The sequence below is a fragment of the Anas acuta genome, chromosome 1 (genome assembly GCF_963932015.1).
Source record: "Anas acuta chromosome 1, bAnaAcu1.1, whole genome shotgun sequence".
Taxonomy (NCBI): Eukaryota; Metazoa; Chordata; class Aves; order Anseriformes; family Anatidae; genus Anas; species Anas acuta.
The window spans coordinates 110,054,007-110,080,061 of NC_088979.1; the positions used below are offsets into that span (position 1 = coordinate 110,054,007).

Sequence of the window (26,055 nt, forward strand, 5' to 3'; positions counted from 1 at the left end):
GATAATTTATTTTTAGTATGTATCATTTAGGAGAACCAAGTATTCAGTATTAATTCCTGGCAGCAACCTTCAATAAATTAAATCACAGAATCACAGAATTTCTAGGTTGGAAGAGACCTCAAGATCATCGAGTCCAACCTCTGACCTAATGCTAGCAGTCCCCACTAAACCATATCCCTAAGCTCTACATCTAAACGTCTTTTAAAGACCTCCAGGGATGGTGACTCCACCACTTCCCTGGGCAGCCTGTTCCAGTGTCTAACAACCCTTTCGGTAAAGAAGTTCTTCCTAACATCCAGCCTAAAACTCCCCTGGCGCAACTTAAGCCCATTCCCCCTCGTCCTGTCACCAGGCACGTGGGAGAATAGACCAACCCCCACCTCACTACAGTCTCCTTTAAGGTATCTGTGGAGAGCAATAAGGTCGCCCCTGAGCCTCCTCTTCTCCAGGCTGAACAAGCCCAGCTCCCTCAGCCGCTCCTCATAGGACTTGTTCTCCAGGCCCCTCACCAGCTTCGTCACCCTTCTCTGGACCCGCTCAAGCACCTCGATGTCCTTCTTGTAGCGAGGGGCCCAAAACTGAACACAGTACTCGAGGTGCGGCCTCACCAGAGCCAAGTACAGGGGGACGATCACCTCCCTAGCCCTGCTGGTCACACTGTTTCTGATACAAGCCAGGATGCCGTTGGCCTTCTTGGCCACCTGAGCACACTGCTGGCTCATATTCAGCCGACTATCAGCCATCACTCCCAGGTCCTTCTCTGCCTGGCAGCTCTCCAACCACTCATCTCCCAGCCTGTAGCTCTGCTTGGGGTTATTGCGCCCCAGGTGCAGGACCCGGCACTTGGCCTTGTTGAACTTCATGCAGTTGACCTCAGCCCATCGGTGCAGCCTATCCAGATCCTCCTGCAGAGCCTTCCTACCCTCAAGCAGATCGACACACGCACCTAGCTTGGTGTCATCTGCAAACTTACTGAGGGTGCACTCAATGCCCTCGTCCAGATCATTGATGAAGATATTCAAGAGGACTGGCCCCAGCACCGAGCCCTGGGGGACGCCACTAGTGACCGGCCTCCAACTGGACTTGACTCCATTTACCACGGCTCTTTGGGCCCGGCTATCCAGCCAGTTTCCAACCCAACGAAGCGTGCGCCAGTCCAAGTCAAGAGCAGCCAGTTTCTTGAGGAGAATGCTGTGGGAGACGGTGTCAAAAGCCTTGCTGAAATGCATGGTAGTTTGCATGCATTGTCTGAAATACCCACATGCATGTGTATGTGTAAAAATAACTTAGTACTATCGATGTTAATTATGTATTTCAATACAAATCCTGAAAGGTAACCTATTTTGCAAGAAGACTGAGCCTTAAAAAGATTCCTCTCGTCATGGTGACATGTGTGAGTCCTCCAGTATGAAAAGTTTGGAAACCAAAGCACTTATTTAGAAATTAATTTTAACAATTGAGAGTTATTTGGGATAAAGTCTGAGAGGGAGGGGAACAAACTAAGACTATGGCGATAAAAAAGCACTTGCGTGCATTGATACTTTGTTCTGACACAGTATTATACCATACTGACAAGGCTATGCTTTAAACTATTGTGTAAGATACAGTCAAAGTAAATTAACTACAGATTCCTGTTTGGTTGGTGCAACTGTACCACAACAATGATTTCTCCCAGCACAGTTAAAATAGTCAGAGATCATTTTCTTGGTGTGTCTTGTAGATACAGTCATGTTGGCAGGTGTTTGCTGTAAACACAGCTTTTATTTACTTTGCAGACTTCACATGGGAAGCCTAAAACAGACTTCAGCACGGTGTAGGTATGGAAGATGCATCTTATTTCTCTGTAGCCCAGATCTCAGCATTGGTTACATATGCTTGCTGTGAAGAAGAAAGTTTTATTTTTCTTATACCTGTTTATCAAAGTGTAGTGGACAATGACACTAAGTGTTTGGACAATGACACTAAGTGTTTGGACAATGACACGCAGCTTGCTTGAGCATGTCCTCAGACACCAATGAAGAGCTCCCGAAATTATCACTGTGCTGGTATGAGTCGGAAGGGAAACATGTATGGTTTTGTAGTGTGCTAAGCAACTCTCATCAATTTGCTAGGCAAATCTGCAGTCTTTTCTGACAAACCATGAAAGGAGTGGTGCTGCTAAAACAAAACAAACAGGAATAAAATTTCCTTTGTGACTTCTGGTTAGCAAAATGAGTGAACTACTGGGTCCAGATTCTGTGCTACAGTGTATTTGCCTTGGCCTGGCAAATTGCCCTTGAAACGAACTCTCTATTAGCACAGAGTATTTGCTACAGCAACAATTCTGCCTACTGTTAACTGCGATTAGGGACTGCAGTTAGCAAAAATGAGAAATGAAGCAATTGGAACAGAGGATTAAAACTCTGTTGAAGACTGACTTTTGAGCAGGCTTAGTTTAGCATTTTTCACTCTCTACAGTACATATTCCATAGCAATTTTGGAAACAGTATAATTTAAAAGTTAACATCTGCTGAGCTGGTAGCACCAGATAAAGGCTCTTGTTTGCAATGAACAGGCAAATTTGTTATTGCCCCAGTCAATAGCTATCGATCTGGTAGAGCACTTCTGTTTATTACAATCAAATCCTTTTCCTTTTTTGTTCAATAGTCAATGACATTGTAATGGAAGGTACTGCTTACAAACTGATGCAATATATATTAGCAACTGCTAGAAGTTAATGACTAATGGTTATAAAGTGGAAAGCATGTGCTAAAAACAGCATTATACTTCTATTAATCAAGCTTACTGCATCCGATGTGCCTTTATAGGTTAGTAGAACTGAAATGCACATCACATAAATAGTTTCTGCTATTATTAATCTAAATTTTAATGCAGAACACCTTTTAATCATGCTATCATTACATAAATAATTTGGCTAGGCCAAGGTTCTGTCTGACTTTTATAGCACACCTTTTAGTCATAGGAAATTTCTTTCCCTTGTGCAATCTTAGATTCTGCATTTAGGGAAATACAAGGTAACCGTTCTGCTCCCAGCTGAACCCATGCTATTCTCTAATAACCACAGATGGGAAAGCATAAAAGGTAACAACCTAAAGACAAACTGGCAAAAGCATGGCAAAAAACTGGCATAGCAGAGTGCATGTTATCTATCCATTGCTTCCTAGCTTCTTCTCTGCAGCAGAGCAGTACTGTACAACTTTGCACTTTGTATTTTATATAACCTGCACTTTCCAGGCCTTTGGATAAAATTCGTTCATAATCCATGTATTCTTTTCACTATATAATTATTGTTGTGTAATTGTCATGTTTTAAACCTGCCTGACCTCAAAAATATTTGCTTTCAAATTTTTCTTTTATATCTGAGAGGTGTGCATAGTTTTATAGGACAGTGTGACTATAACAGTTGCATCTGCTATTCTTGCCCTCTAAGCAAGCATTCTAAAGCCACTAATGAAGTGTGTAGGCCCCTGAGAGAAAAGCACAGCTGCTAATGATAATTTCTTGACTTAAGGTTGTCTATAACCACTCTTCCTGTAGAACAGGAACAAATACTCTACTGTTAGAGCACTGATTTATCTGTTTGTTTCTGTTTCCTTAATGCAATTTTCATTTCACTCTAGACTGATGATGAGACATTACAGAAACAAAATTTATAAGTGTGGCAAAGATTAAACAATCATGCCATTGCCAAGTACATTATTCTGTAGTCTGTGTGCTCCAACTAATTGGATTTAAACAATGTTCATAAATTAAGGCCCTTAGCCTTGTTAAGAGATGAGACATACAATACTAGATCCACCAGGCAGATTCTGAAACTGGTGAAGACTGGTGAAATTTGAATTGCTGCTCTACTGCTCATTATGAATCAAGGAGCTAAACTCAGGTAAGTACCTACGTATTTACATATCTTTACAAAGATATCCAGTGCTGCTCAGCCAGCATTGGCTTGTGCTTTTTTTTTTTTTTGTTGTTGTTGTTGTTGTTGTTGTTGTTGTTGTTGGCAGAGCAGCTACTGACAGTACAGAAATGGAGATTAAGCCATATCTTTCCAGAAGTCTGCAACATAATGGATTTTGTTAGTCTAGTAACCAAACATTCCTAAATAGTAATGAATTTATTTTTCGCAATACTGTGTGAAGAAGAACAAATTGATCCTCTTCATCTTAATTTAGAACCAGAGAGAGACAGATTTGCACAAGGTCATCCTGTAAATCTACTGAAATTCCATTCCAATGACATGAGTTCAGGAGATATAATTTTCTCCCTGTTCTAGTATGCTGTGTTTTCCAAACATAGCTTTTGATATTGTAACAAGGTGAAAACAAGAAATATTCATATTTATTGTATCTACTGTGAAGGTAAGAGGGCATCATTGATTTATACACACAACAGTTTATCTTGTCACAAGTTCTACAACCACTTTAGAAGAGAAATATATGAAAGCACTGCAAATCTGCAAACAACATAGCTTGGCTGAGGCAACGATTATGAGAAGAGTATGTCTTGTGAGTTTTGTAATTCAGTGCAGCAAAAAGATGCCATTAAACAATTACATGCCTGATAATAAGACTTCTAAATAATACTTAAATGATAAATATATATTTTAGCATTTCAGAAAGATTCAAAGCCCAGATAAAAATGCTAGACTTCAGAGACAAGATTGTTAGCCTCTCAGCAGCTGCAAATACATATAAAGAGTAAAACATTATCATAGATTATTCCGGAATTTTAGAAAATCATTTGCAATTGTATAATAAGTTTAAAATAATTTACATTTTTATTTCTTTAAAATAGGAATTTGATCTCTTCTGGCACCAAAACCAGCAAAATTAACTGAGTAGAGTGAGTACTTGTGAAAAAGAAAAATATAGCTGCTACCTTACAAACTCTACAAGGTGAATTGACCTTACTGTCAACTCAGTTACATTTATGGTTTCCTCTGCTGAATTCCACTTGCCCCTAAGCAAAATCTGCAGTGCTATTTCGTAGGAACCTGTAAAGGTTTAATATGAATGAGGAGGATTTTTAGTAAAAAGCAAGAAACAAAAAGCCAACACATTTCTAATTGAAAACAGACAGGCTATACATTTCCCAATGTGATCTGTATCTCTGCAGTATTTGCCATCACCTTATGATTTGGATCATTTCTCAGGACTGTAATCCATATCAAATGCAGAAGCAATGCTTAATATCAACACTAAAAGACACAGAATGGGAAAACGAATAAAAAACTCATAATAGTAACTTACTTTTTGTAACAACTCCTTCAAGGCGAATTATATTTGGGTGATCAAATTGTCCCATTATACTAGCTTCTCTCAGGAAATCTCTTCTCTGTCTGTCCATATAGCCACCTTTCAGAGTTTTAATTGCAACAGGTATCTCTCTTTTTCCTGGTGTCTTCAGCCGTCCACTGCATACTTCTCCAAATTCACCTTAAATATAAAAAATATTCATAAGATCATTTACAATGGCTGAAGAACTATGGTATAGTTTGTACTGCTGAACCTAAACAACTAATTTTTCAAAATAACCTCCAATACCTACCTTAAAAGTTGTCATTTTTAATAGCTGAGTGTTGTTTGTAGTGGTCAGTGAAACCAGAACACAAAAATATTCAAGAAACTCATACAGCCCATAAAAAAAGACAGTATCCCTGTCAGTGAGAAGTAACAGATAGGATATTCAAATTCCTGAGCTGCACCTTTCATTTGTGCCACTACCCTGAGATCATGGGGACTGCAGCAGCCAAAGCATCTGCCATCCATGGTGTAGTTTACCTTGTTTTACTGACACTTTGAGATTGAACTTTGATATCAATACGTTTGTGGTATAAGTGAGCATGCTATGAGGAAGTAATGTAAAGAAGCTTAGATTTTACTTCTAATGATGACAAAATACCTATCTATAACTATTTATAAGGCATGTCGCATCAAGACCTACATGAATAGTAATGCCATTAGGGTAGAAGAATGTATAACTACCCTGCACTTGGAGAAGGCATTTAAAAATGTACTTAACACTATTATGTTTCTGAAAAGCACTTGCACATGGTTTATTTAAGTGACTGATGTACCTACATGAAACTAACTACCTCTTCCACAGTTTGGACAGCCAAAGGCCAATTGTTTCAGCAAATCAGGACTGGGTTGTGTAACAAGAAGAATCTTAAAGCTTGCTATAACTGGTGTTCAATGTACAAAAAGGTCTTTGAAGAACGCACATCTCACATTCACTTTGGACATTTACTAATTGAGTTTGCATTGAAACCACAACTTTTTTTTTGATCTTGGAGCCACTCAAAAGTTTGGGAGCAGGATGTGGCCCTTACTATCCGCGAAGAACTGGTTGGTGACTTGCTACGGCACTTGGATGTGCACAAATCGATGGGGCCGGATGGGATCCACCCAAGGGTACTGAGAGAACTGGCAGAGGAGCTGGCCAAGCCCCTATCCATCATTTATCAGCAGTCCTGGCTATCCTGGGAGGTCCCTGTTGACTGGCGGCTAGCAAATGTGACGCCCATCTACAAGAAGGGCCGGAGGGCAGACCCGGGTAACTACAGGCCTGTCAGTTTGACCTCAGTACCAGGGAAGCTCATGGAGCAGAACCTCTTGAGAGTCATCATGAGGCACTTGCAGGGCAAGCGGGCAATCAGGCCCAGTCAGCATGGGTTTATGGAAGGCAGATCCTGCTTGACAAACCTGATCTCCTTCTATGACAAAGTGACGAGCTTGGTGGATGTCGGAAAGGCTGTGGATGTGGTCTACCTTGACTTCAGCAAGGCTTTTGACACCGTCTCCCACAGCATTCTCCTCAAGAAACTGGCTGCCCTAGGCTTGGACTGGCGCACGCTTCGTTGGGTTAGAAACTGGCTGGATAGCCGGGCCCAAAGAGTCATGGTAAATGGAGTCAAGTCCAGTTGGAGGCCGGTCACTAGTGGCGTCCCCCAGGGCTCGGTACTGGGGCCGGTCCTCTTGAATATCTTCATCGATGATCTGGACGAGGGCATTGAGTGCACCCTCAGTAAGTTTGCAGATGATACCAAGCTAGGTGCGTGTGTCGATCTGCTTGAGGGTAGGAAGGCTCTGCAGGAGGATCTGGATAGGCTGCACCGATGGGCTGAGGTCAACTGCATGAAGTTCAACAAGGCCAAGTGCCGGGTCCTGCACCTGGGGCGCAATAACCCCAAGCAGAGCTACAGGCTGGGAGATGAGTGGTTGGAGAGCTGCCTGGCAGAGAAGGACCTGGGAGTGATGGTGGACAGTCGGCTGAATATGAGCCAGCAGTGTGCTCAGGTGGCCAAGAAGGCCAACGGCATCCTGGCTTGTATCAGAAACACTGTGACCAGCAGGGCTAGGGAGGTGATCGTCCCCCTGTACTCGGCTCTGGTGAGGCCGCACCTCGAGTACTGTGTTCAGTTTTGGGCCCCTCGCTACAAGAAGGACATCGAGGTGCTTGAGCGGGTCCAGAGAAGGGCGACGAAGCTGATGAGGGGCCTGGAGAACAAGTCCTACGAGGAGCGGCTGAGGGAGCTGGGCTTGTTCAGCCTGGAGAAGAGGAAGCTCAGGGGCGACCTTATTGCTCTCCACAGATACCTTAAAGGAGACTGTAGTGAGGTGGGGGTTGGCCTGTTCTCCCACGTGCCTGGTGACAGGACGAGGGGGAATGGGCTTAAGTTGCGCCAGGGGAGTTTTAGGCTGGATGTTAGGAAGAACTTCTTTACTGAAAGGGTTGTTAGGCACTGGAACAGGCTGCCCAGGGAAGTGGTGGAGTCACCATCCCTGGAAGTCTTTAAGAGACGTTTAGATGTAGAGCTTAGGGATATGGTTTAGTGGGGACTGTTAGCGTTAGGTCAGAGGTTGGACTCGATGATCTTGAGGTCTCTTCCAACCTAGAAATTCTGTGATTCTGTGATTCTGTTATTTAAAACCTATACCAAACATGCCTTGGATGCCTGCAGGTCAGTTTTCAATGGGTTGTAATTCAGTAAATCAAAAACAATGTTTACAAAAATATGTCAAAGCACTTGTCAGTGCAAGGTATTTCCATAACTAAATCAAATTTGCTACCCTAGCCATTTTGGAATCAGAAACACTGAAAAACAACAAAAAAAGAAGGTCATAAACAGATTTATATTTATCTGGAGAAAATAATTTTTATACCCTCCGCGGAGTGCTGTATGAACTAGTTTTCCCTGAAGTTTAACTATAGAATGAAAGAAAATACAGTGCGTGACTAAATATAAGCTGAATACAGAAGAGATAGACTGAAAGACAGAACTTTACTTCAGAAAATTAGAAATCACTGATATTATAGGATTAGAATGTTTGTTGTCAGACAGTCTGTATTTTATTAGGCTATGTCACTTCCTCTATAATATAAAACCATGTAGTCAATAAGATACAAGAAGACTGGAGGGATTAAAAAAAAACCAACACAATTTGATAGCTGGCCTTTCACTTCAAAACAGAGACATCATCAAGTGCAAGAGTGCAGTTAACAGATGTGGAACATAACTCTGAATAAATTAGCCTATTCTTAAACAGCTAACGAAAGCCAAGTTTTCCAGGTCATCTTTCCATCAAAATACCTTATTTCATAGAATCATAGAATCATAGAATATCCTGAGTTGGAAGGGACCCTTAAGGATCATCAAGTCCAACTCTTGACACCGCACAGGTCTACCCAAAAGTTCAGACCATGTGACGAAGCGCACAGTCCAATCTCTTCTTAAATTCAGTCAGGCTCGGTGCAGTGACCACTTCCCTGGGGAGCCTGTTCCAGTGTGCAACCACTCTCTCTGTGAAGAACCCCCTCCTGATGTCAAGCCTAAACTTCCCCTGCCTCAGCTTAACCCCGTTCCCGCGGGTCCTGTCGCTGGTGTTAATGGAGAAAAGGTCTCCTGCCTCTCGACACCCCCTTACGAGGAAGTTGTAGACTGCGATGAGGTCTCCCCTCAGCCTCCTCTTCTCCAGGCTGAACAGGCCCAGTGCCCTCAGCCGTTCCTCGTACGTCTTCCCCTCCAGGCCTTTCACCATCTTCGTAGCCCTCCTCTGGACACTCTCCAACAGTTTCATGTTCTTTTTATACTGTGGTGCCCAGAACTGCACACAGTACTCGAGGTGAGGCCGCACCAGCGCAGAGTAGAGCGGGACAATCACCTCCCTCGACCTACTAGCGATGCCGTGCTTGATGCACCCCAGGACACGGTTGGCCCTCCTGGCTGCCAGGGCACACTGCCGGCTCATATTCAACTTGTTGTCTACCACGACCCCCAGATCCCTCTCTTCTAGGCTGCTCTCCAGTGTCTCATCGCCCAGTCTGTACGTGCAGCCAGGGTTTCCCCGTCCCAGGTGCAGGACCCGGCACTTGCTCTTATTGAACTTCATGCGGTTGGTGATCGCCCAGCTCTCCAACCTATCCAGATCCCTCTGCAAGGCCTTTCCACCCTCATCCGAGTCCACAACTCCTCCAAGTTTGGTGTCATCAGCAAACTTGCTCAAAATACCTTCTATTCCTACATCCATTTCATTTATTTTTATCTTATTTTGAAAATAAATGTGAGCTTTATAAAAGTGTGAGCTTCCCTAAAGATATGTAATGTGTGTAAACATACATGTCACAAGACTAATGCTCTGGGAATCTTTTGACAAAATGGGGGCGTTGGCAAGAGAATTTCCTATATGATTTACATGTATTCCCCTTATCTCATAGAAGGCTCTGCTTAAAACCGTTTGCCCGACTAGGGCCACTGAAAAAGCAGTAGTTAATATAGATTTTCAAAATTCTACCATAAAACAAAATAATGAAACCTGAATGTTTGGAAGGATACAGAGTCACAGAATCACAGAATGGTTGAGGTTGAAAGGAATCCATGAAGTTTAAACCCCAGTTCAATACCCCTCCTCAAACAGAGACACCTAGAGCAGGTTGCCCAGAACAATGTCCAGGTGGCTTTAGAAGATCTCCAAGGATGGAGACTCCATAATCTCCCTGGGCAATCTGTGCCAGTGCTTCCTGATGTTTAGATTGAACAAGTTGTATTCTGCCTAACCCACATCACATAGGCGTGGTATATCAATTGTTTTATTTTGTGATATATCCAGCAGTGTTAGAATTTCTCTCTAAAGCCATGGCCTTATGAGGCCAGAAACAAACAGAAAATCTTACTGGTTTTTCAAACTTAATTAAGTCATCTTAAAATTAGAAAGAAAAATAAGTTATTTCTCTTGCTGAAACAAAGTGTCAAGGAAAATAAATATTAAAACCTTCATATCCAGTTTTTGAAGATATTTCAAGAAAAATAAATTTGTAAGCTGCAAAATCTCATTTTTTAGAAAAAATTGGAAAGCACTGGTTATGGAATAAATTTTTTTGCTATTAAAATATAATACAAGACAGTACTACAACTTCAGAATTTCTGAAATAATAGCATTGATACCTTAGGGACTGTAGAGTTGTTCAGCAAGTGTTTTGAAATGAATTAAACTGAAAAAGGCACTTGAAGGACTTACAAACCCAAGATTTATTATCTGTATAACATCCGAAGTGGGAGAAGGAACACCATGTCTTGCCCTGATCTGTCTCTTTTCCCTTTTCTGAATTAATAATTTGTACAGGCAGAATACTCCCCTTGGATATTGCGACTGATGAACTGATAAACATAAAGACTAGCAGCATTTTTTTTTTGTGGTGTGATGTCAACCAGACAGTTATTACATTTTGAAACCTAAGGTATGTGTAATAATTTCTAGTTCTGGTTTAAACTAGATAGGGATCAATAATATCACTTAAAGTGTTGAACTATTTATGCTGAGAAACATTCTGACAAGATTCCCTTCCAGAATATTTTTTTCTGGACTTCTGTTAAGATAAAGAAAGAATTTTAAATTACTTTAAGTGAAAGGGAAATGTATTCAACAAAAGGGATTTTTTAAATCTAAGAATCTGATTGTTCAGATGGAAGATAAGACAAATACTGGCCCTGCAGCACTAAAGGTTCGTGACTGCATGGGTAGTAAGTAGAAGCTAAGAGACAGATGTCAACGAAGTCAACACCATTCCATGCTCCAGGGAAAAAGCTGGTGATAACTAGAGTGAACTAGAGTTCATTGTCTGTTCAGTTTTAATAATGTGTAAATAATCTATGCTTTAATGATATAAAACTGACATGTCTTATTGTATGTTACGCAAAAATAAGCTAATTGAGCACTCCAGAAACATGCCTTATGCAAGCCACACATCCCTTTTCTCATCCAGTCATAAAATACGTGTTATTTAAAGCGAAACAGGAATAGTCAGTCACTTAAAAGTCCGATATACAGACCTGTATTGCTACACTGTGTTGGGTTTGTATGGCAAGATTCTGGTAGCTGAGTGCTGCAGGGATGGCCTCTGTGAGGAGTCCAGCAGCAGCCCCATGTTAGACAAGGGCCAGCTTCAGCCGTCTCTAAAAGGACCTGCCACTGTCCTGAGACAAGTCAATAAGTGATGCTCGTTGTGCCTCTGTGAGAGCAGATTTACAAAAGGGGAAAAAAATACCTGCTGTGCAACAGCAGCTGGGAGAGCAAGGAGTGAGAACCAGCCCTGCAGACACCCAGGTCAGTGCAGGAGGGCAGAAGGTGCTGCAAGCACACAGCAGCAGTTCCCCTGCAGCCTGTGGAGAGGTCCCTGGTAGAGCAGGCTGTCCCCCTGCAGCCATGGGTCCCACATGGAGCAGATCTCCACGCTGCAGCCCCCCCGTGGGTGGAGGAGCCCCCGGTGGAGCAAATGGATGTGTCTTGGAGGAGGCTGTGGCCCATGGAGAGCCCCTGCAGGAGCAGGCCCTGGGCCGGAGCTGCAGCCTGTGGAGAGGAGCCCACGCAGGAGCAGAGCGTCTGGGGGGAAATGCCACCCACCCGTGGGGGACCTGTGCCGGAGCAGTTTGCTTCTGGGGGATGGACCGCATGGTATGGAGCCGTGTGGGAGCAGTTCTTGAAGAGCTGTTGCCTGTGGGCAGCCCCCACAGGATCAGTTCAGGAAGGATGGCATCCCGTGGGAGGGACCCCACGGGGAGCAGGGGCAGAGAGGGGCTGTGAAGGAGCGGCGGAGACGAAGTGTCAGGGACTGACCACAGACCCCATTCCTTGTTCCCCTGCGCCACTCAGGGGGAGGAGGTGAAAGAGGGTGGATGGGGTGAACAGTGTTTTTGGTTTGCTTTTAGTTTCTCACTGTTCTAGTCTGCTAGTCAGAGGCAATAAATTATATTAATCTCTCTACACTGAGTGTGTTTTGTCCATGGTAGTAATTGGTTGGTGATCTCCCTGTCCTTATCTCAACCCTTGAGCCCTTTCCATCATATTTTTCCCCCTTTCCCTCTGAGAAAGGGAAGTGAGAGCACAGTTGTGGTGGAACTCAGCTGCCCAGCTGGGTAAAACCACCACAAACATGAGATCAAAAGAAGTATCTGACAACACAGAATTGCTGTTTATAAAACTGAAAGGTTGCAGCATCAAAACCAGCTCATTTCCTCCAGTTTTAGTCATTAGACCTGTGGGAAAATTGACAGAAGCTTTAGAATATAAAATAATAAACCATACTGTCTGAAAAATTGAAGAGTTGGCCTCTTCCTTATGTCTCTACCTTTTAATAAAGAAAACACAAAGTATAACTTTTAAGAGAGACTTGACAAAGATTTGTCTGGGAATTCCTTCCAAGAAGGGCTGAAGCTTTAAACTAAAGTGCAAGAAGAGATGGGGCAAAAATAGTGTCACAGGAAGGACAAAACCAAAGGATGTCATAGCATGTCAGTAGGTGCAAGTGAGCTCAACACAAAGTGATGCTGAAAGGGATAACATGAAGAAAATCTACAGCAGTGAAGAAAAGGCAAATTGTGGGAATTGGCAAAAAGGCACCTGTTAAACTTTGTGATGAACCAATGGGAGATCTGATGGAATATTTAGAATTAATGATAAAAAAAAAAGACCAACAGTTTTGAATCTAGATTTATGTGCATATTTTGTTACTTTAATGCAGGTCTGCCTACTATTGTGTGTACAAATGGAGTAAGTGTAGGACTGAAGTATGAACAGTTTAGAAAGGACCTTGCAAAGTCAGTATTTTATTTGCTTTATTTGCACCAAAGCACCAGAAGGGAGGACAGTAGTTTGGAGAGTTTCTAAATGTACTGGAACACCAAAAGCAGGTCAGAGGGGAGGACTGGGAGAGCTGAGGTCGCAAGGTCAATTAACTGGCCCTGTGGAATATAGTGGCTGTATTCAAAAACATCAGCTCAGTAAATGTCCACTATAATGATTTGAAAAAGGATATTCACAAGGGATTGCACAAATTCATTTTTTTTTCTCAAAGTAACGATGTCTTATGAGCTCAGCACCCTTTCTTAACTTTTTACTGCTTTTTACTGCATTTATTATTATAATCAGCCTAATTATATGAACTTGCAACAGGAATGCTTATTCCTACAATTAAACGCTTAGACATTCTCTTTTTATTTTGGTTATGATGTATGTCTTTGACAGTTGCAGGCCAAGTGTCATCTTGATCTTTATAACTATGAAAGGCTATTTTCCAATCTGCTGTCACTGCTTGAAGATCTTCATACTTTTTCAATTTGACCATTTGATGCCACCTCTCTGAATCAGTTTTTAATTGCTTACAGAAAAAATAGCACAATGTGGAACTGTGTGTATGTGTAACCAATGATTTTAAGCACTTGTTTTTTTTTTCATGTAACTTAGTATTACCCTTATGCTACTAGCACTTGGCATGAAGGAACAGACACAATTGTATAATATTGCTAATGAAGGACTTTAGAGAAATCCCAATGTCTAGTAAAGTATTCAGAAGTATCTGTACAGCAGAGGGAAACATAGGACAAAAACAATAAAAGAGGAAGCCCTGGGTTTTTCAAGTTGAAAGTTTATTTGTATCTGGGGTAAGTGGAGAGTTTAGATTTTAACTTTTTACAGTGCTGTCATCAGAAATGAGATAATCATTTACTGTTCTACTTCAGAATATTACTTCTGACTTACCCTCAGATAGTTGCAAAAGATTATTCAAATAATATAACGTATATTACCAATGCACACCACCCAAGGTCATAATTAGCAAATACTTTAAAAGACAACATAGGTACAGAGGTTGGCAAGCTGAAAAAAGAAGCTGGGAAAAGAACTTGACTGCCAAATTCACCTGCACTGCAACTAGTGAATTATGAAGGGCTTTTGGACATGACTTGTTCTATAGAAAAAGCAAATTTGAAACTGCTTCAGGAAAAGATTGCCTTCAAAAATTTCTTGTCCAGAAATGCTAGAAAACAAAAATCAAATATTTGTTATGTTCTACTTTGACATTTTGCAAAATAAAAGTTTTTAGTTCTTGAATAGAAATAATTTGTTTTGAAAAATAAAAGTTACAGAAATTCAGAATGAAAATCATTGATCAAAATAAAATGTTCTAACAACACCTATTTAAGAAATACCATTCTTAATTCAATTTTTAAAAAGGTTTTAATGATTTATTTGGTGAAATATTTTATTTTTAAATTTCACTGAGGTGAAAATTGTAAACATCTTTTTTGTTTTTTACAGGAGTAATTCTCCTCTGATAGGAAATCCATTTTACATCTAGTTGCAATGTGTAGTATGGAATCAGAAAGAAAGCATAAAGGAAGCTTCAGGACTGCTGTGAATTATAATGATATGTCATGTCTCCTAGCAGCTATTCAAGAACTCTGTGAGAATTTGTACTCTCCCTGCCTCAGGCACAGTATTTAACCTGTATCTCGCCTACATGGAAATGGGTTTAAATTTCATCGCACACAGTTTGCAAGTCCTACTGGGCAAATATCTTTGAAGATGACAGATTATTTAAGTAATTTTAGAAGATAAAAAGTATAAAAATAAAATATGTCAAAGCAGGCAAAAATTCACCCCCGAAGACACAACAGAAGGGAAAGGGAAGCTGAGTAAGAAATTTTCATAAATGAATTAAGTTGAGAATAAGGACACAGTTTTCACCTGAACAAAAATCAATAAGCTCAGCCCTTCTCTGTCATATTCAACTCCTCAGAAATCAGCAGTCATTCCAATACTGAAGGTAGTTCAACATGCTTTGTAATCTAAGACATCAATATCTATAGTATGTCTGAAGAAAACGAAGAAATACAACAAATCAAATAGAATATTATCTGCAAAAGTCAGCCCTCTAAGGGCTTTCTCAAGCTAATTCCAATGGCGCACAGTGCCAGCTACACCTTATCTAGCTTTAGCAATCAGGTAAAACTCTAAAGTACTCTTTAGAGTTTTGACTGCAGGGTGAAACCAAATTTTCTCTCTTACTTTCAGGTCAATACATCCTTTTCTCTGCTAACAGTCCAGGCTTTATGTCTATTATATTATTTGCATGAGATTTCCTAGTGTATAAACACCTTTTAGCAACACTGGAGTCATTTCCATTGCTATCAGCATAATAAAGTATCATTAAATGAGGGATCTCAGCTGAAAAATACCTCGTTTCTTGAGTGACTAAGATGTATGAAACAAAGGTAAAAAGAAGGCTCGTAATGCATTAGGTATTCTTATGGAAATTTTCCTGACAACAGCACAAATTCTGTAGTGGGGTCACTATGAGCAAATTACAGAATTACTTTCTTTACTCTTTTTTCCTTACTGATGCTCTTCCACAAGGTGTAACTGAATTTTGCTCTCTGTTGTATCATGATTTTTTTTTTCTTGATGTCATTAAAGTTAGAACAAGTAAAAAAGTTCAAAAAATCAGTCATTTATGCTGGCATTTATTTATTAAGCAAAAGAAAAAAAAAAAAGTATTGTTAAAGAAGGTCAAGAATGGATTGCTCAAAGATGGGCATTGGAATATGGCAGTGTGCACATAGTATCGCTGAGGATGTAATGCATGCCAGTGAACTCCAGACTCTCCCTGACAGCCTCTTTCTCCTTTTGATTTGCTTTAACACCAAAAAAATGTGGTGGGCCTTCTGAATGACACGTTGGTCACAATGCATGCACTGAGATCCACTATTTTGGTTACCTCTTAAGAACATTTTGAGCCTCATCTCTGTAGGTCCTCAGTAAACAATAATTACTTGCCACCTGTCCTTGAGTGTCCGAACACAAGTTGAAAGAAATGGTTTTAGAGGACCGATCTTTACATGTTGTTTCTTCTCTGTAAGGAAATCCAGTATCTTTGTCAAATGTATCTTCAGGGAAAAGACAGAACCAAGTGGGCCTACCACACAGCTAATCCAAATCAAGTAAAAATTACTATATTTTCATAGTGCACATTTACCTTATATAACACATCTTTATTCAGTCAAAGACTGAATTAGATAAGTACAGTAGTCTTTATGCTAACCATACATAAGCTAATCTTTTCTCATGGGTATCTAATTTATTTAGATGGCCTGTCTGTACCAAACCTCCACAAAGCTTATTGAAATAACTGAGCTGTTATGGGAGAACAGGCACACAGAGATCCTTAGTAGCAGCTGGACAGGAAGGCTGCTGCTGTAACTTCAGAAAATGAAAGACACTTGAGAATAAACTGGACTATCAGGGAAATATGCAATTTTTAACTACTTAACCACTTGCATTATCATGACAACTTCAGAAAAGTAGTCTTTCCATTCATAGACAGTTTTTGAGTGTGTTTGCTTTTACCTGCCCCAATGACTCTCTCAATGCGAATTCTTGAGGGATCAATCTCCTTTGCGAATTCATGGACAGCAAGAGATGGGTCTTCATATGTGTCTGGATCAATGTATGTTTTGATTCCTGGGAAACGTACTGCAAAAAAGAGAGAATACTAGGAAACAAGCATTCTTTGATACTCACACATTATAACAATATAGATATTAATTTTCCGACACAATCAAAAGCATTCAAAATTGCTCCTTGAAACTGCAAGCAAGGTCCTGCTGAACCCTGCTTGAATCTCTTGAGATATTCTAGGTGACTGAAAGCATGGGTATGTCATCAGGATTGTTGCAATGCATTCTTACATCAGACTTCCCTTCAGCTTGCAATGATAACTGATAACCAGTGTCAGTGTAAACCCCAGAGAAAATATAGGCATTGGGTTCTCTGAATTTTATGTATACATCTAGGTATTATCACGTTTGCTGGCTACACAGGTGCCAGAGGAACAAAAAAGTCAAAGGCCTTTGGAAAACTCAGTCTTTGGATTTCAATTGATAAGACAGTGTCAAACTCTTATGCAGTTCTGTCTCTGTCACAGCTGAACCAAGCAACTCCTGAGAAAATAACAGCCCTTCCTAAGTTTTGAGATAAATGCTATTTTAGGTAAGTCAAAGTACTTTTTTTTTTAATTTTATTTTTTTTTTGGTAAGCATTTCCGTTCCAACTGATACTTAGTATTTTGGTCTAAAGAGGCTCCTTGGTGCCTCTTCACTTAGCTCACATCCTGAAGGAATTTTTCAAGTACAGATGGTAAATTTGGAAACTATAACCTTGGAAAATTCAGCAAGTCACAAGGGAAAATATGAGCTCTGTGCTGTTCAGCTGAAAGGATGTCTACAGAGACACCAAGTGAAGCCTCAAAGATATGGTGAAAAGCTGATCCCCACGATTGACAGTGATTATGTTCAAAGATTTTGTGTCCTCCTTTGCTACTCCTTGGACAATTTAGACAATCTGTCCTTTACTTTGAAAACACTGTTTGCTAATTTACTCCTGTCTTTTACTGGTGGATGGATGAACATTTGTTTTGCCAAACAGGTCCAATCTTTGAGATCCTCTTCTCTGAGAATGGGTCCTGGAGGACTGTGCTGCTTTGTTCTATTCTGATCAGCTTGCACAACCAAAGAGCCAGGTGCAAGATGAGAACAAAAAATATCCAAATCCATTTACAAGGCTTTGATAATTTCTGTCTGCTTCCTTGGAGATGGCTGCAGCAACAGTGGGTTGGTGCCAGACTGCTTTGGCAGGTTCCAGCAAGGCATCATTTTTCTGGCATGGCTAATATCCCTTGTGTTCCTGAATGTAGCATGTCCATGAACTTATGTTGTTTCTCTTGGACTATCTGGATAAGAAATTCTTTAGGCTCCTGCAATGTAGTGATTAAGTTCTGGAAAACTTTCAATTCATTAACAGACATTGATGTAGATAACGCATTAATTTAGCACGATAAGAGGAGAGTATTGCAGCTGGGTCCAGAGAACCTCTTTAAAAGAATTAAGTACCACTCAGCCTTCTTCCTCTTATCACTTAGTAGATGAGTTTAAATTACTTCCTTATCTGATGAGTCTAAATACATTAGGTGAGACCTAGTTAAGGATGTACAAATATGACTGGGCTTCATTAAGTCACCTGCAACACCCATTTGGACCAATGCTGATAGAGTACACACACCATTCAGAAATGGGAAGCACATCATGTGATTCCACATTACCAGCAAGATTATGGACCCCTTTCTAACTTTCTTCAAAGAGTATATTCCCTGAAATCTTCCTCAGAGTCATGCAGAGTTCCCAAGGGACGGAGGTAGGATAAACAGGAGGTGGTTCTTCTCTGCTTGCAACAGCAGCATAGGAGATAAAGCACGGACATGACTAAGCTAAGAAACGGGAAATGCTAAGAAGTGCTAACAAATGCTAACAGCAGAATTTGTTTTTTAAAACATCTTCAGCTTGTTTAGGGGAGGTGACCCCATAGAAACTGTGCAGCCTCATATCTTGTTTCAGGTTGAGATGCTAGATACCAAATCTGTAAGTACTCAGCAGTCAGGCAAAGATTGCTACTAGCATGAAAAAGGTACTTGTGAAGCCAGTGAGTGCTCCCATTGTAAAGGAGGGAATATTATTGGCAATACAGTCCTGGCTATTGGGGTAAATCACAGTAATTCCTCTTGATCCTTGGTTCTGTGGAGGACATGCACGATCAGGTAAATACCCTCTTGAGTCTGATGCTGAGATAACTCCCAAAGAATGGGAAGCCTCTTAGGCGAAGTTTTGTGTCAGCATGAAATAGGGGATATAGTGTAGTCAACTGAAGCAGGATTTTATTTCTCATGACATAGCTTCAGTCTTGATCATAGTATTTCCAGGGATGTTTTCAAAAATGAATAAAAAAAATAATAAAAATATAACACCCTTTCTAGAAGTAAATAAAAACTTCTTTTAGCTACTCTAACATAAAATGATGAAGCTAGTAATATCAATTAAGTAGCTAAACTGAGCTAAATAACTAATATACTGCTCATGAGAGCTTTTCTCTCAGAGTACTGATCACTGAGAAAGAATGTGAGAGAACGCAACCCATTCTACTTTTTATTTCTTGAGTGGCCGGAAGTGTAGATCCCAAAAGGCATTAATAGTCAAAGAGAACTGGCTACAAATATGGCACACAGTAACCAAGAGCATTATTCTGAGGCAGACATTCAATAGGGTCCAGACCAGTTGTGAACTCACAGAAATACACCTGGAAAACTGATAAATGTGATTAATAGAGTACTAAAAAAAAAACCCTTACTCACTGGAGTGAATTTGGTGAAATTGTCCAAGAGAACATAGAAATAAACACAGTCTTGATGGTGCAGACAATAAGGAACTATTCAAATGGCCAGATTAAAACATGAAGGGCAAAGGACGCACAGAAAACAATGAACATTCTTCATTTAAAACCTAATATAGATTTTATGTAACACAGTGTTAAACTACTTACAATGTCCATTTTGCAAGTGAGCCCTTCTTTTTTCTTCAGATTTCATTTTGGCCTTTATGTACCACTGGCATCTTTTAAGAAAAGCAAGTGAGGTTTAAATTAAAATGGTTGTCATATATAAAATAAATGTACATTGTTTTATCTGCAGATTTATAAAAGCCAAAATTTTGCATTCTGAATCAAGAGATTTAGTTGTGAAACTGAAAAGAGAAAGACACACAAAGAGCTACAGCAAATTAGATACCAATGAAAAAAAAATCACAGTTGGATGAGTAGTGAAAATGACTACTGAAGTTTCATGCAATACCTTATTTCCAAGTTCGAAAGAATCTTAAATACTTTGCATACACTGGCTTAGGCAAATTAAACCTTATGCTATTACCTTTTATACCCAGTGGGTCAAAAAAGCTCATAATTTCTTCATAATATAATAAGTTCTTTGACTTCAACATATTTCATGAAAAAGGATTTTTTTTCCCCATTAAGACTGCTATTTTTTACTTCTGATTAGCTCTGTTCAGTCTGTTAGGCAGATTTGTTATTTCTCATAAGATAGCTGCTATCTCATAGGATAAACTGTATGTAGCCTGCTATGTGAATACAGTAATTTAGCATAGGCCTGGATGATTGCAAATCCTTGGCAAACAATGCTAAACCCTGTTGATATTCATTAACAGTTAGCAACCTTACCTGGCAATTCAAGGTTATGCTGGAGAAAACTGCCACATGGCAAGATTTCAGGTTCCCTCTAACAAAACCTCTCCTAATTTTAATGCCGTCTTTCTGTGGGACTGTTAGTGCCCATTTAGAGGGCCCAATGATGGGAGTAACTGTTTAGGGTCAAGAAACTAACATAAGATTTGCTCTCGGTCTTACAGCTCTTACTCACTGAGCAGCCTAAGAAGGATGACTTAGAGGGAAACCTCTGGAGCTAAGGGCTAGGCTGAGGGCTAAGGGCCATCTGGGCACCAACAGCAGTGCATGTGGACATACGCTTTGGTGTACAGAAATTCAGTTCCATAATGAGCTTTGACAAAATGACTGGCTTTTTTGTGTTCATAATCAGCCTAACAAAATAAACTATAATTATGGATAGTGTATGCAGTAAAATAGTAACCACAGAGAAATGGGAAATATGTGAACACGCCCACCTCCTCTCAATGGTTCATTTAAACTACTGAAAAAGATTAGGAACACTGACAAATGCTTTCGCTGCTATAGAGGTGACGATGAACATCTGAAGGGCAGAAACTTCTTAAGCTATCAAAATTAGCAGGAAGTCATTTTCACAGTTGCGTACCCTAATGGAGGGAAACGGTAACCATGGGATTCTCAGCTTCTGTGGAAATCTTTGGATTGTACACCAGTTGCTAGGACCACTAAGCATGCCAGTGACATTTTTAAGACCTGGACAACTGGTCTGTGGGATCCCAGGTACTAAGAGGAACACTGAACTTACACTCGTACAGCTCTTACACTTGGAGTGTCTGCCCAGAGCACCATTTGAAGAAACAAGTCTTCATCCCCCACAAATCTCCGAAGTATCCAAAGCCCTAAAATTAAGACTATAGAAGCCAGTGAGAGCCAGCAATAGAGTCTTCCAGTTCCAGCTCCCCATTTTCTACTATTGCCAGCTAGAAAACCATTGGAAAGGAATAATTTCTCTAATGATAAGCATAAGGACCCTGAATTTTAATACTGCACTTCCTGGAATTTAGCCAAGACTCTGGTCTCGCTACCTACCCTGTGCCTCGAAGTCACTATCGCTTTCATTTTTCTATCTGCAATTGACAACCATGCTTCCTGCTTGCTCTTGGTGGATAATCACTCAGCAGAGTGCAGAGGCAGGTGCTTGTTTAACCCAGCCTCTCCACTATGAATAGACTCATCAGCAGCCCTGTGACTTGATAGCTCATCAAATTGCTAATTCCAAACAGTGAAGCAGAGCACATCTGTAGGATACCAATCCCATTTTTCATGCAGAAATTCACCTCCAGTCCTATAGTAAATTGAGTATTTATTCAAAATTTTCTTGCTCTGTCTTTTACAGAATACACTCTTATCACTGCATTTAAGCAGCACATCAAAATGAATTCATATCTTACATAATTGAAATAGTCCCATTGAATAAGATGTTAGAAAGCTACGAGAGTCACCAGTGTCCTTAACATTAAAAAACAGGAGAAATAAACCCAGATAGAAACCCATTTCCATTTCCTTTTTTTTTTTTTTTTCATTCCTGAGTTTACTGAATGTTTTCAGAGGAAAGAGTTCTAGTTAGGTTTCAGGAGTCACACTCAAGGATTCTGCAGAATCATTTTCTCTGAAAGTTTGTCTTTGTCTGAGTAACTCTTCTCTGAAATAGTCTGTCATTTGTAGTAAATAAGTTTCTAAGATTACTTGAGATCACATTATGTTTCGATGTGAACTGCTTCCATTAGCTTCAACTGAATGCTAGACTTAACCTGTTTTATTGTTTAGCAGAGCATTAATTCACATAATGGTAGCTACTGTAGTGCCATATTTGGCTACTGGGATACTGCAAATAAATGATCCAGCCTGCACTGGTAGGACTTTCTTTTCAAATTAAAGGTAATGTTATACCAACAAAATAGCAAATTAATTACAAGTCAGAAAGTGCAGCACTGTCAAGTGATATCAGCCTGGTCTGTAATGATTACTATCCCATTCAGAGAAGTAACTGTAACATCTTCCCTCTGTGTAAGCACAGACTCTAAACAACACCAGGAATGGCGCAGAAACTCATCCAAACTTCAGATTTTTTCTGTCCCAAAGCTGGGTAAGAAGGAAACTCCGTGGAGAACACTCCTTACATGGAGGCTCTTCCACCATTTGTATTATGCATCTGCAGGAGGGAGAGGCAAAAAGGGTAGAGATGGGCCAAAGCCCACACAGATCCTCCTACAGAACTTACTGAAGGAGATGAGCCCAACTACCTCTGCTTGGACTCATACCTCTACAGAGTACCACACTTTTTTGAACCATGGCAGAACTGCGGTCCCACTGATGTCTCACGGAGATCTCGAGATGAGACATAATGTCTTCATCCTTTTAAATTTTGCTTTGTTTCCTGGTGGAAGCAGATGAAGTCCCAAAGTCACATGGAAAACACTCGTATAAAAAGACATTTTACAATAAATACTGGTTTTTGTGTTCCTTTCTTTTCTTCGTCTTTGAATGCCAGAGCCTTGAGGGTGCAGTTGTATTGTATTTAAAAATGTTTGCTCTACAGACAAGACGGCCAGAAACTTATTTTAAAAAGATAAATTATTTCCTGGTATCACATAATTACTTAGCTGCCCAAGCTGGGCTTTTAAGAACTGTGAGTGTGAGCAGTGCTGAAGAAAGAGGACATTGACCCAGCTACATCTAACCCATATTTCAGCACTGACAATGTGGTTTAATGACTTAGCTATTCTTCTTAAATTCTTAGTGTTGGATGACACAGACCCTGAGTAAATAAGAACGCTGTAGCATTAATTACCTTCCAGTGATCAGGAAGAACAAAGTGAGGATGACCAGGAGAGTGAATCCACCAACAGCCGCAGTAGCAATCACAAGAATCTGTCCCTGCTCCGCAGCCATATCAGAAGCTGAAAGAGAAGCGCAAAGAAATGAGGTTAAAACTCCAGTACTTGGATTCATGTGGAATGGGTGACAAAATTTCACTGATCAAATGTTGCAATTACTCTGTAGTAGTTTTCTTGGTGCTTAGACCAGACATCAGATATGAATATGTCTGTGAAGTGAAAAACCTTAACCTGTGTCCCAATTATAAAGAGGCAGAAAAGATTTTTTTTTTTTTTTTAAATGAGGAGCTGGCATTATCAGATAAGTTTTTCAATTGAAACTAACTTGCAATTTACCAAAGTTTGACTACAACAGGCTTTTGGACATAAAACTAGAATAAATTTATTGATTTTTTTTTTTAGCTTAACCTTGCATCTAATTCAAAACTTCTCCCCACCCAACTGTCCCAAGTGAAGTCAGCAGCAGTGCTATGCATGTAAGACATACTAAACTAGACTCAGTAGAACGTGAAGTACAAAAAGTGCACATAATATGTAGCCTCACACATTCTTCTGTGTTTCTGTTATTTAGTTTTACACAAATTTATACAATTTTATCTATAACAAGCTCTGGTGATTGTCATGGCTATTGAAAAAAAAAGATTTTCTCATGCCTCATGTTTTTCTTCTGCTTTTTGTAGAACATTTAGCAGGTAAAAAAGATCATCTGAAACTATCTAGTATCCAGATGCTTGATCTTTTCACTATTTTTCTTTATAATATTAAATATTTACACTGACAAAGTACCTACTTACAATTAGGCTGGTCCTCATTGTGCAAATACTACTGAATAGAAAAAGAACCGTATCTCCTGTTTTGTGACTTCAAAGATTTACTTCTTAAAGTAAACTCAGTTATACTTGAATATTTTTACCATATGATATTTACCTAATTCTGATTTTCTTTTTCTATGAGAAACATAAGATTGTCCTGAAAGAAAAATAAATAATTCTATTCAGTTACCTTGGATAACAGCAGTAAACGCAGAAAAGAAAATAAGTTTTAGATTTATCAAGAAAGAAACTTTGGCTTTGTAATCTTGTAAATAAAATCTTCAGCTTTCTTTGTGCATCAGATGATTAAAGTTTAGGGAAATCACCTAGGCTGCTGGAAAGAGAAAGCTCAGCAGGCTATATTCTCTCACTTTGCAGTTGATGAAGCCCGATACAATGTACACATAACTCCCAAAAGCATCATAAAAAATTGTTTTCAAGAAAAACATTTGGCTTCTAAATAATATTTGTGAGTGTCTTAGAAATTAGCTTTGTAAACTGGCTTTGTAATAGTAGTAAAGCGAATAAAAGCAATAGTAATTTATGTCCAATTTTCAGCAAAAACAACTTGTTAAATTTCTGCCATTTGGTTTCTGTCCATATAATTTAATGGAGATGTGCACTGGCAGTAAATTACAAGGCATTCAGTATCTGTGATCATAAACTCTCCTCAGACAAGTTAAATACATGAATCTTCCAATAAATGATGTATCAAAACCCTTTATCAAATACTTACTAAATAGCTAATCTCCAAAACAGTACCTAGTGATACCATGGGAAGGGACTGTAGCTCTGAATTATCTTATGTTCCACAGAGTCAGGTTTAGATGAAAAAATACAATATAAAACATGGTGCCACACGAGTAACAATGCAAAAAGTAACAGGCTCTTGAATTCAAATGTTGAATACTATTTCTAACTAGCAAATGTTACTAAATGTTGTGCTAAATGTTACAAAGACAGCCAGGGATGATTTGAAGTTGCAAAGGGTAAGGGAAGTTTTAAATGAGTGTATCTTGTCCATCTGTGCAATGGAAGTGAGAGAATGAAATGCAGTTTTATTTTTTTATTTTATTTTATTTTATTTTATTTTATTTTATTTTATTTTATTTTATTTTATTTTATTTTATTTTATTTTATTTTATTATTTTATTTTATTTTATTTTATTTTATTTTATTTTATTTTATTTTATTTTAATTTTATTTTATTTTAACTTTTTAATAGGAAAAAGAAGTGTGCAAAAATATTTAGTTCAGTAAAACAAATGTGAACCAGAGGCTCTGATAAATTAGCTGGAATTTTGTTCAACAGGCTTTCATTATCAAGGAGAACACCCAGGTTTTGAGAATTAAGGTTCAGAGTGCAAATGTAGCAACTGATCCTATAGTCCGAAGAAACCTTTTGCTAGCTACTGAGATGAAAAAAGTCAGTGTCCTGGATCACTCATGCTGAATGGAGTTGCTTGGAGTTTTAGCTAAAGCAGACTGCAATACTTCAGTTTAATAACACACATATTTTTTACCAGGAACCACAGTCAAGTTCTTAAAGGGGGAGAAATTCCCCACTGACTTAGTTCTTTCCATGTTTAACCAATACAATTTTTAGCTGAGACTGTACATTCTTAAATAGCGATCATTCTGTTTCTAGCATTTGTATTTTACTCTGTTGGCAGAGATGCCAGAGACCAATATATTAGGATTTTTTTTCAAGTAGCCAAATCATTATAAAGGGCCTTTCAAGCCTGAAACTTCCTGATGACCTTAATTTACTTGTCAGATAAAAATGTCAAATGACAGACAAGTATAATTGGAAAATGTGGATTTGTTAAAAACTGACAGAGAGGCAGTTAAGGCAAAATGATGGAAATACTTATTTTTGCTTGAAGTGATCCTTCTAGAAATCGATAAAGGCACAGTGCAGTGAACAACACATATATAAACACGAAGGCATTTGTACGCGCATACAGCGAGTCCTTGCACACAGGCTCCACA

At 39.5% G+C, this 26,055-nt stretch overlaps 1 protein-coding gene across 12 annotated transcripts in view; it reads right to left on the reverse strand.

Moving 5' to 3' along the window:
- Positions 1 to 26,055, reverse strand: part of EPHA6 (EPH receptor A6) — a 521,188-nt gene that overhangs the window by 111,721 nt on the left and 383,412 nt on the right. For all 12 annotated transcript variants that reach the window (XM_068692642.1, XM_068692557.1, XM_068692578.1 and 9 more), the window contains 4 exons: positions 23,206 to 23,314; positions 19,701 to 19,771; positions 16,680 to 16,805; positions 5,250 to 5,435 (listed from right to left, as the gene is read on the reverse strand). In XM_068692642.1, the coding sequence (XP_068548743.1) occupies positions 5,250 to 5,435; positions 16,680 to 16,805; positions 19,701 to 19,771; positions 23,206 to 23,314 (492 nt within the window). The remainder of the gene's footprint in view (positions 1 to 5,249; positions 5,436 to 16,679; positions 16,806 to 19,700; positions 19,772 to 23,205; positions 23,315 to 26,055) is intronic.